We start from the raw sequence: 11941 nt of genomic DNA, 5'->3' as shown, positions 1-11941 counted from the left end.
ATTTCTGTCCCACAGGAGCCCTGAGCCAAGTGCCTACCCTAGAAAGTAAAAACTTGCCTCCGTCTATCATGGACCAGCAATTGATATTAGCCATTGTGGGCTCTGTCTCTGTCACCTGCCTGACCATATTGTTTGCTCTCCTGGCCCTTTTCCTCATCAAGAAGAATTGTTTTCATCGCCGCCGCACCTTTACCTACCAGTCTGGCTCAGTAAGTGCTGTTGTCCCTGGCCCATTCGCCTTCACTTCTCCAATGATCTTGACTCCTTTCCATCAGCATCCTCATTCTTTGGCTCTCTGGTACTTGTGTCCCCATGCTGCTGACCTGTCTGGTCCACAGGGTTACCTGCAACCATTCTCTCCCCCAAATCCTCTCACAGGGAGAAGAAACTATTCTGCAATTCAACTCAGGCACCCTGACCTTGACCCGCCGGCCCAAACCACAGCCTGAGCCACTCAGCTATCCCATCCTGGAGTGGGAAGACATCAAGTTTGAGGACATGATAGGGGAAGGGAACTTTGGACAAGTCATCCGAGCCATGATCAAGAAAGATGGCCTGAGAATGAATGCTGCCATCAAGATGCTGAAAGGTGAGATGTCTGTTAAGGCTATTGGATAACCCTTCCCTCTCTAGCAGACTGGTTGAATGATTAGACCACCAGCTCTGATTCCTGACCTTTTAGCTGGCGGTCAGGGGAGAAATGTTAATAACAACAATATAAATACAAATTCTTCCTATACAATGCAAGATTCTCCTCTAGCAGATAACGGATGCACCAGCCTCTCCTTACACAGAGGAAGCCAAGGGCGCTTGCTCAGAGGACAAATTAAAGGGTATCTGAGGCTATAAAATCATGGATATTTAGAATATATTGGCATCACATAGTTAAATGGATGAAACTAGTTTCATAACAATTCCTTATTTGACTGAAATGGTACTGGGTTTTCTGTCTGAACAGGTGGCTGGACTAGAAGACCTCCAAGATTTCTTCCAATTCCATCATTCTATTCTATTCTATTCTATTCTATTCTATTCTATTCTATTCTATTCTATTCTATTCTATTCCTCCCCTCAAATCTAAATCTATATAAGAAACTAGAGAAATATTTAGTTACTTAATTATTCATTTACTTATTAACCATCTTTATACTCCTTCTTCACAAAGGGCTTCATAATTATAAAAAGGTAAAGATAAAACGAGCAAAACAGAACAATTACCATAACACTATTAAGAATCAATTACCTCAGAATTACCTCAGAACACAAGATTAATTTATTTATGCCGCCTTCCTGAAAGATAGCTGGATAGTGAAAGATCAAAACGTCAGCCTTTTTCAAATGCTTTAACCTTTACACTCTGCCACCTAAGAACAGCCACCACCTTCTCAGTCTCTGCTATAGGAGGGAAAGAGGAACATTGTGCAAGACGTTCAAGATCCTATTATTATACCCTATATAACAACAGTCTTCACAACTTTAAGATGTGTGAATTTCAGCTCCTAGAATTCTCCAGCCAGTATGCTGGAGGTTGAAATGCATACATCTTGAAGTTGTCAAAGTTGAGAAACACTACCCCATAACAATGGAGATCCAGTGGTTCAGGAAGTGTCTGTTTCCTGATCTGGCCTCCCTCAAAAACTGACAGTAGTATGGAAATATATTTGATACTTTGCTCTCACAGAAAGAGAAGCTTAGGGAGCCATTCAATCGCAGCTGATTTCATATATTGCATCGTAAAATTTAGACATGTAGATTCAACACATGGATGCAGTAAGTCTTTGTTCCCCTGAATGATTGTAACTAATATTGCCAAAACTTTTCTATTTTCATAGCACTCCAAGGATTATGTTCTAGCCCAACTTCCATAGCTAAAATGAAAAGAAGGTGGAAAATACTCAATATAAAAATGGTCCATTGAAAGAATGTCTTCTAGATTAACTTCACCTGGAAAACAGCAGAGTTCTAAAAATAAAAAAGAAAATGTTTGGATGTGTGTAATAGTTATAAACTAGGAGATGAGAAAATCGTAAGGATATCCTCCCCCTCTATTATGATCTAGATTTAATTGTACATTAGGTGAAGAAATATCAAAGGAATTTTACGTAATATGTATTTTATGTATCATGTAACTAGTCCTAAGATAATATATGCAGCTGCTTTATACCAAATCAGATAACAAATATGTTGATCTAGCTCAGTCCTGACAATTCCGATATGGAGTGGGCTCATCTTCACAGCCTGCAAATCATGACACAAAGATGCATTGCTAGTTGTTTTTGAAGGACGTATTCTGACAGCCTTTATTTCATCCCCAGCCTACCAAAGGCAGCTTAAATTCAGCGGTACAACGTTTTCTCTCTTCTCCCAAGGATCTGTGGCACAGTAAAAATAATTCTAACAGCCCCAGGAGCTGGGATCTTCCCAGGACTGCTATAGGCACACCCGATCCCCTGTAGCAAGTGCAAATTTGCAGAGCTATTCTGCATGTGTCAGTGGAAGAGTCTGCCTCTTTCAAACTGGGCTTTTTCCTTATATCTGCCACATTTCTGATTGTACAGCATGGAACTTTGGGATTTGAGACCTGGCAAGAAAAAGCCATTTCTCCCCATTTCTCCTGCAACTTTCCCAGCCCTACAAGCTGTTTAGCAAGTTACCAAGGCCTAAGAGGAACGGCAGTGGTGAAATTTTTTTTCCCTCTGCCAGATCTCTAGTTGCCCAGAACTTACCAATGTGGTCAGAAACCTGGCAGGGAAATCTTCCCATGCTTAATCCCAGTAAGTCTAACAAATGAAAGGCTTTAATTAAATCAAGAAAGCTCCTCTCCTGGTTTACTATGATGCTTCCACCCACTTGTTGATCAAGTTTAGATAGATGTCCAAATCTTCTTCTTTCTCACCTCCAACCTATATTATTAACAGCAATTGCTGAATTTTTTTTCCCAGTTGGCAGGAAATCCACCGATACCTTTTCTTAACTTGTTCTACCTTAACCTATGAGTTACCTTAAAGCACCACTTACAGGCATCTTTACTGAATAAGCTCCGCAGTGAGCTATGAGAGTAGTACAATTTATGCACACATATTTTCTGCTGATTCTGAGACAGAAGCAGTGGTGGGATTCAGCCGGTTCACACCACTTCGGTAGAACCGGTAGCTAGGCCCAGAATGGACGTCCGGAAGTGGCATCCACACAGAGAACCGGTTGTTCACATATTTGAATCCCACCACTGGACAGGAGGAATAGTTGTGACTATTCACACATGAAGATGCCAGGGGCTATGAGCTGAAAATCTTTCCTACCAAACAGGCCATCTGTTATAATCCTCATGCTAGCTAGCTTTCCTAACTGAATTTGACAAAATTGACATCCTCATCTATATTTCAGAATTTGCCTCTGAGAATGATCACCGGGATTTTGCTGGTGAACTTGAAGTTCTTTGCAAGCTGGGGCATCATCCCAACATCATCAACTTGCTGGGAGCCTGCGAGAACAAGGGTGAGTGCCAGTGACTCAACACAAAATAATCTCTGGACTTAGATCAGAGGTGGGGAACCATGGCCCTTTTATGACTTGCCGGCTTCAACTTCTAGAATTCCTGAGCCAGCCATGCTGGCAGTTGAAGTTCATAAATCATAAAAGGGCCATAGATCCCCACCCTTGATTTAGATTAAGAAAAAAATAAGAGCATAAGATTATTTTCAGTACTCACCATTATTTCCATTTGTCTGCGTTTTTTCTCCTAAACTACAGCATATTGGTTGAAGTATCGTTCCACAAATGCTATCTATGGCTGAAGAGATCAAAATAATGATTTTTTTTAGTAATCTCTTACCTGGCCATTAACATTTCTTTCTCTCTTCATTTCTTTTTTTAGTAATTTTATTAAACATTACAATTAAACAGATAAAAATTAATATAGATTGAAAATCCAAAAGAATAAAAGCAGCAAATAAAAAGTGCAGAAAAGAGGAGGGGAAAGAAAAACGATTTCACATTTTTGCCATGGTTATCAACACTGCTCTTTCAGAGATGTCTTCAGTCCACATTCTTTCCCCAGAACCTGAATCGTGGAAGCCAGCCTTCTAACCTGCATCCCTCTCACCTTACATGAGGGTGGTTCTTAAGTAGGACCTTCCTATATGTTATTACAATACAGACAGCATCCGTATGAACAAAACGGTACCTGAGGAACATCAGCTGATGGGCCCAGAATGGTACTGCTCAATATTTAACTGATAGGACCAGGCAGAAGGATGTGTCTCCTGAAGCAAATACCATCCACACAGGTCCTGCTGCATAGAATTGATAGACCAGCAAAGGAAAACAGACTATCCAAACTGTCTCTCTACACTGGGGGAATGGCATTAAAACAGCAAATGCATTTTAATATATACAATGAACTATGTTAGAGCAAACCTATCTATGCACAGCATGCATGTCCAAACGTTTTATTTCAGTAAATTTTTAAGTGAACAGAAGCTGAAATAATCACCAATATATTGACCACCAGGGAGCAGCACATGAACAGTTAGAATCTGCATAGATTATCTCTGCTCTAAAAGCATACAGGAAGATGAACTGTATATACAGTAAATGCTGTTCTAAAGATAAATACAAAATATGACATAATTTTGTAAACGTTTTACATACTATTTATGTTGTTTGCATATTCAAAGTAAGAAAAAAGGTAAATATCATAGGAGCAGAAGTTTCAACCCCTTTCAGGCAATAGTTTTGCAAAAATTATACTCTTCAAACATTTCCTGTCTGGGTGGAGGGAGGAAAGAGGAAGAGGCAAACAACTGGAAGGGCTTCAACCTTCTCCACCTGCCCTATTCACTGTTATTTTGAATCTGTACACAACTGCACACAAATAATCAAATCTGTAGAAAGAGATCGTGTTTCACTTGGCACCATTTAGTGGTTGGATCACTTTTTGTTCTCTCCCTAATTCACTCAAAAATATGATTTGAATGGAGTGCAGACACTTTGTTTAAATGAGCTAGTTGTCAGGAAAAGCCGTCAAGATTGCAGCAGGTGGCTCAATCAACAAATCTTTGGGTGGTGGTCAAAGTATATTCCTATTATATTAGGAAACATTAATAAAAAGATCAATAATACATGTATTATAATAATTACAAGTGCTGAGGTACTGAGATGACACAGTTTGACAGACTTTGGCCTAACCTTCTAGGTTACTTATACATCGCTATTGAATATGCACCCTATGGGAATTTGCTGGACTTCCTACGCAAAAGCCGAGTGCTGGAGACAGATCCTGCCTTTGCCAGAGAGCATGGGACGGCCTCAACCCTCACATCCCAGCAGCTCTTGCAGTTTGCATCTGATGTAGCCAAAGGCATGCAGTATCTGAGTGAAAAACAGGTCTGTATGCCAAGCAGCCCGAGTCTCTGGACTCACTGATCAGTCATTTGTATATCCAGTTCCTGTTTCTGCTGTGTTTCACAAACACAGAATGGTAGAACTGTGACCATTCTGGAGAATGACTTCACAGGACTAAAATAGTGCAAATGTTTTCAGAAGGAATTATTGGGAATTTGGAGAGCGACCGATAGAAGCAACTGGGTATTGTCCTAGTATGAATTAGAACCGAATGAGTTAGAATTTTGAATCACGGATGGTCATGCATTTTCAAAGAAATCCTTGAGAAATGTTAGGTTTGAGATGCACCAAGGAATTCCAGTCCATTCACAGGAGAACATGTGACTGTTGTCATTGCCTATAAAACAGTGGCATTCTTTGCCAATAGCTATATGAATTTTTATTGTTGCCTCTTTCCTAGTTTATCCATCGAGACCTAGCTGCCAGAAATATACTGGTTGGTGAAAACTTGACCTCCAAGATTGCTGATTTTGGTTTGTCCCGAGGAGAAGAAGTTTATGTAAAGAAGACAATGGTGAGTTTGGTAGAGAATCACAGCTAAGTGGGAATTAGAATAACTAGAATATTCCTTGAGAAACACTCTCCCACATTGCCCATGCTTCTTTTCTATTTTGAAGAAAACAGTGTTCCATATCTTTTTCTTTGTTGTCTCTCCTTCCCCTGCTTCTTATTTTTCAAAAAATGTTGCAGGGACGTTTACCAGTTCGTTGGATGGCCATTGAATCCTTGAATTACAGTGTATACACAACTAAGAGTGATGTGTGAGTATCCTATCCTTTGGGAACAGGGTTCACCTCACATTTCAAGTGGTAGGCACTGCTCAATCTTCCACAAAGTCTTTTGATCCTTTTCTCAGCTGACATAATAAGTAAGGTACGTTGTGACCAATGTTTGATTCAAGCATTTCCAACAACGTAGCTGTCCTCTAGGAAGATTGTTCATGCTAGCTAGAACGTATAGGGGCTGACATCCAGCAAGTTTTTAGATGTTGAAAGACATGTAAAATGACTTACAATTGGTAAACAGAAGATACTGAGTTTTTAATATTTTCTTTTCCTTTGTAGATTAAGTAAGGAACCAAAACCAAAATAAATGTAAAAAAAAAATCAACACATTCTATTACTAAGCTAAATATACTAAAGGTCCACAGCCCACATCCTAACTTATCTTTCTGTTTCAGGTGGTCTTTTGGGGTCCTTTTGTGGGAAATTGTGAGCCTGGGTAAGTTCCTATCTAGTGAGAACAGGCTGGACTTTGTTCCCTCAATTGTCCTTCCATAGTCACCATCCTACTTGGGCCCCACACTGCTTTGTACAGCTTGTTCTTCTCATAAGTTCCACTTCCTCATATTTCTCTCTGTGGCAAAAAAAACCTTCTTCATTTCGTCTCAGCAAGATGAAGTAATTAGATTAAAACATTCATGGTTGAAGCAAGCACAAAGTGTGGACAATCTGAGGATTCTCTTAAGGGAGAAGACAAAGTGTACATAAGTTCCTATCTCATGCTTGTTGCTTTGATATTTTCAAACATGCTACACTTTTCACTGGGTGGAGACAAAAGATAAGATGGTTCTAATGTAGAAATGGACAGTTCTGGAAGAGATGGCAGTATTAAGATACCAGCTTTGTCCTGGAAATTAAAGGCTACTATACATGTGCATTATATCCCCAAATGGGTAGATGGGGCATCTTATCTGTCTTTCCTCTTGTTAGGAGGGACACCATATTGTGGCATGACATGTGCTGAGCTTTATGAAAAGCTGCCACAAGGATACCGCATGGAGAAGCCTCTCAATTGTGATGATGAAGTGTAAGTGGAAGCCTTGTTCAAACATCCACTTTCTGCATATTTCATTTTCTATCTTCTAATTATATTACATATTCAACCATATTCCGTTGATGGTAACTGGCAGACTAGGACTTGGTTTTCACATGTTCTCATTGTTTCATTCTTGTGGAAATGCTTAAGAGAAGTGAAAACAGACTAGCTTTTCAGGGTAGACTATCCTGGCATTTCCTCTATCCTCAATGTTTTGTCATTGTTGTTTTTAATTTGTCACTTCCTCCTGCAGGTATGAATTAATGCGTCAGTGCTGGCGGGACCGGCCATATGAACGTCCACCATTTGCTCAGATCTCAGTGCAGCTCATTCGCATGCTAGAAGCTAGGAAGGTATTGATATCAAAAGATTGTCCTACTGTGATCTAAACAATTACTGTGAGCTCTGGAGTGTTTATAATCAGATACCATTGACCAATGTTACCAATAGAATAGTCAATGCACTATTTTCATGGCTTCAGTTGAAAAAGACACAGTGTCAACTGTATCTCTCAATTTACTTCAGAATGATGGGATACAGGTAGTCCTTAGAGATATAAACCAGTAGGAGTATATCAAGCGATTGTCCCAAGGCATGGTATAGAGTTTACTTTTAGCACTATTTCAATGTAAGGCTAAATAGTGAGTTACTATTATCCTTTAGTATATAATCAAAACTAAGAGGAAAATGTAATTTCAAACCAAGGATGAGAAGAAATCTCCCTATTGAGTAGCCTTTAATATGATTCTGTTTCTCCTTTGCCAGGCATATGTGAACATGGCATTATTTGAGAACTTCACTTATGCAGGAATTGATGCAACGGCTGAGGAGGCATGACGACTTAACTTTCAACAATGGCAATAAATATAGCCCAGATGATTGGGACTTTCTTATGCATTTGCCTCTTGGTGATATCAGCAACTTATCATACAGACTGTGCTGGGCACAGTGTACAGTTGGATGCTGTTAGTTTAGAAGATCCTGCAGGAATCTAACTTGTCAACTTTCCTTAGGATGGAGGAGAATACCCTTGAATGGATTGTTCCAAAATATGGAGCTTTTGAAAATCAAACATTAAAGGTATTTTCTGTGTAGGAGAGAGGCCCCTCACTCCAAGGGAGAACATGTCTAAACTGCTCCACCATAATGAAGAAAAAAGGTCTTAAGAAGTGTGGGACCCAGTCAAGGGCATTGTGATTACAATGCACACCATACAAGAAAGGGCAGACTCATGTTACTGCAAAATTCCTTGGACAATATTACTGAAAAGGTTGGGCAGTTGGCAAACAGTGCAATTCCTTCCAGAACCCAATTCTCCAAGGAATAACATCTATCCATAATGGTCAGTTTTGTCAGCCCCACTAACAAACTGAGATCAGGAAAACAACTCCACAGAAAAACTAAAGCTACTTTTATTGAGAAAAACTAAAGCTACTTTTATTGAGACTGACTACAATTATGGAATCTTGTGAATCTGATTGAATTGACAGATCTGACAGATCTGCCATCACACCGCTTCAGCTGTGGTTCACTTTGATGGCAACCTACCATAAAAGATGGGAAGGGGGGATGACAAGAACCAGAAGTGCCAACCAGAGACAATAGTTGAATGATCCAAGGACACGAGCATCGGAAAGGAACGTGAACGCCTTCCAAAGAGGCGCCAAACTTTAGAACTATTATCAAAACAACTAATTTGAACTTTATTGGACACTAGCAAAATGACCAAGGGGGAGGGCCTGGGAGAGGGAAAACCTACCAGCTTTACACAGGGACTTTCAGATCTGGCTTTTCCTACACTGTAACCACTTGGCTTTAGTAAAAGTATACATTTCGCTACGAATGGAGTCAAGGGTCTTTTTTTCCTAAACATCCAAGCTGGGACAGGTCTGACACTCAGAGTGAATTAGGGAGGCATCTGTCTGAGTTGCTTCCAAATGTTTTCCCCCTCACTCTTGACTTAAAAAATAGTTCAACCCTTTTTGCCTAGGTAATGGTTCCTGCATATCAGGAATGCATATTCTGCATTAAGTCAGCTTGCTTGCTCTCTATGCCTTTTTTCTCATTTCATGATGAGAATTCTTGAGATAGGGCCATATGACAGTGAGTCCAGTATTGAAATTCTAGTTCTTAGATTTGCCACTAGATATACTAAGTGCCTAGTGAAGAAACTGGAACAAGTGCCTGGCATCCTTGAGACATGAACAAGAAAAAGGAGGGCAGACCCATTCTCATTCCCTTCTATGAAGCATGGGAAGGAAAGAAGGAAAGGCAAAAAATCTCTCTTCTTCTTCTCAGTCTAAGCCACAAACTCATAAGATTCCTAGAAAGGGAGTTACACAGGAATTTCCTTCAAACATGTTAACCAGACCTCAAATTAATCTTATGCCTCTTTGGAATGATATTTTAAAAAAGACTTATTAAGATGGGACAAACTATAACTTTTATTACTGGGTAGAATTAAGATGAATGTTTTACCAAAGATGTTTTTTTTTTTTGTTTCATGACTTTACCAATCCTTGTAATTGATACTCCATTTAAACAATGGCAGATGGATATTTCTAAGATTATATGGCAAGGGAAAAAAGTCAAGAATTAGTTACAAACTATTGCAAGATGCTAAGGAAAGAGGAGGTTTGGGCTTACCAGATTTGAAATTGTATTTTGGTGCTTATTGCTTGATCTGGCTAAGAATGGATGACTCTCTAAAACAAGAGATTACTCATGCAAATAGAGGGCCATGAATTAAAATTTGGATGGCACGGCTATTTATGGTAAATGTTGTAAATGTTGATTTTAATAATCATTTTGTTAGATGTGCAATCCTAAGAGTTTGGAATATGGAGAGAAGCAACTTAGAACTAAGGAGAAATTTCTTGATTGTTAGAACAATTAATCAGTGGAACAACTTGCCTCCAGAAATTATGAAAGCTCCAACACTGGAAGTTTTTAAGAAGAGACTGGACAGCCATTAGTCTGAAATGGTATAGGGTTTCCTGCCTGAGCAGGGGGTTGGACTAGAAGACCTCCAAGGTCCCTTCCAACTCTGTTATTCTGTTAATAAATATAATTTAATTATTTTAACATGTTTAAGGAAATTCCTGTGTAACTCCCTAACTTTCTGGGAATCTTATGAGTTTGTGGCTTAGACTGAGAAGAAGAAGAGAGATTTTTTGCCTTTCCTTCTTTCCTTCCCATGCTTCATAGAAGGGAATGAGAATGGGTCTGCCCTCCTTTTTGGGTATGTCCTCAGGAAGCCTTTTTTAGAAAAGAAATGGTAACAAAGTCAGATGGGTGGACTTATGGCCAAATAACATATTTCAATCATGGTGACCTTATCCTGAAATCTAAAGAGGAGTTAGAAGGAGATGTTTGCCATTGGCTTACATATTTACAGTTGAAGAACAGATGTAAACTAGACAAAAAGAGTTATGGATTTGATTTTGTGAAAAAATGAATTGGATATCCTACTGTGTGGTAGTGATGAACATATTATTACTAAGATTTATAAATTGTTATTGCATTTGAATTTGGAGAATGAGTATGTAAAGCATTGTATGATTCAGTGGGAAAGAACTTTGGATATACACTAAAGTAATGTTTGAACAATGGGAAAATATGTGGATGAAAGGTTTAAAATATACACTAAATTATAATTTAAAAGAAAAATTTCATGAGATCATGTATTGTTGATATTTAACACCAGATAAGAATGTATAAAGGTGTTTCAAATTAATGTTGGGAATGTAAATGTAAAGAGTTTTTTTTACCATTTATGGTGGACACGTGATAAAGCAAAGAAATATTGGAGTAGGATCCACATCTTAATATAGGAAATTCTTAAAGTGAATATATATCCTTCCTTATTTTACCATTATTTTCATTTTTCTTTGTATTCCTGTATTTTATATTTTGATAAACTAATAAAAATTTTTATAGTAAACATGTTAACCAGACCAAGATACATAATACACCTAAAAATTGACTATTGGTCCTCTCTTCTGACAGCTTTCTGGTGAGGAAACCTATGAGTTCCAATAGGATTTGGAAGGGGGTGATTGATAGAGATTGTTAGATCAGATGAAGCCATCAGTAAAGAATTCCATAAAGGGTTGGGAAATGGCTGCCATACTTTAACTCTTTAAAGGGGGAAATGTTATACTTTAGAAAAACTGTGATTTCACTTAAATTTTAATGGCAGAATTTTGGAAGGAAATGGGAAAAATGAGCCAGGATCCTATTCAGCTTAAGGATGCAACTTACTCAACCCTGCTCTACAACTTCCAGGATTCCTGATATTGACATTCCAAAAATGACTTTGCCATTAAGAGGTAAATGATATGAGCTGGACAAAGGTTCAGATTCAGTATCCAAAAGTTGTTTTGAAGGGTGTAGGAGCAAGAAGATAGCATCTGAAAAAGCAGATTTTTTTTTCCCCAGATTGAAAAGGTGTAGCTGGTTTAACACACCTTATTATATGAAAATGGTTCTACTCATTAGTATTAATGCCTACATATAATGGGAAATGAAATTAAATGCATCTTCTTAGGATATCAGAAGACTAATTTGGATTTGTGGTGGAAAAGGTTTCTTGTATTATTGAGTCATTATCATACTTTCAGATTTTTATGTGTGTCAGCAGAGGTGACTTTATAATAAAGGCAGGAGGTAGTATGACAATCCAGAAATCTCCAAATCCCTATTTTAGTAAAAGCCTATC

The 11941-nt window shown here is 38.6% G+C and overlaps 1 protein-coding gene across 1 annotated transcript in view; it reads left to right on the top strand.

Annotated features, from left to right (window-relative positions):
• The window catches only part of TIE1 (tyrosine kinase with immunoglobulin like and EGF like domains 1), a 32540-nt gene extending 24479 nt beyond the window's left edge, over window positions 1-8061 (top strand). Inside the window, exons 14-23 of the mRNA XM_029283212.1 lie at window positions 16-298; window positions 339-589; window positions 3385-3495; window positions 5195-5385; window positions 5804-5917; window positions 6094-6164; window positions 6584-6624; window positions 7116-7212; window positions 7475-7574; window positions 7987-8061. Of these exons, the coding sequence (XP_029139045.1) occupies window positions 16-298; window positions 339-589; window positions 3385-3495; window positions 5195-5385; window positions 5804-5917; window positions 6094-6164; window positions 6584-6624; window positions 7116-7212; window positions 7475-7574; window positions 7987-8058 (1331 nt within the window). The 3' untranslated portion in view covers window positions 8059-8061. The remainder of the gene's footprint in view (window positions 1-15; window positions 299-338; window positions 590-3384; window positions 3496-5194; window positions 5386-5803; window positions 5918-6093; window positions 6165-6583; window positions 6625-7115; window positions 7213-7474; window positions 7575-7986) is intronic.
• Window positions 8062-11941: the final 3880 nt, after the last annotated feature.

This window comes from Protobothrops mucrosquamatus, unplaced genomic scaffold (genome assembly GCF_001527695.2).
Source record: "Protobothrops mucrosquamatus isolate PMUCROS unplaced genomic scaffold, P.Mucros_1.0 scaffold39, whole genome shotgun sequence".
NCBI classification, from domain to species: Eukaryota; Metazoa; Chordata; class Lepidosauria; order Squamata; family Viperidae; genus Protobothrops; species Protobothrops mucrosquamatus.
The sequence above is the reverse complement of the archived record's forward strand: the minus strand, read 5'-3'. Positions and strand labels throughout refer to the sequence as shown.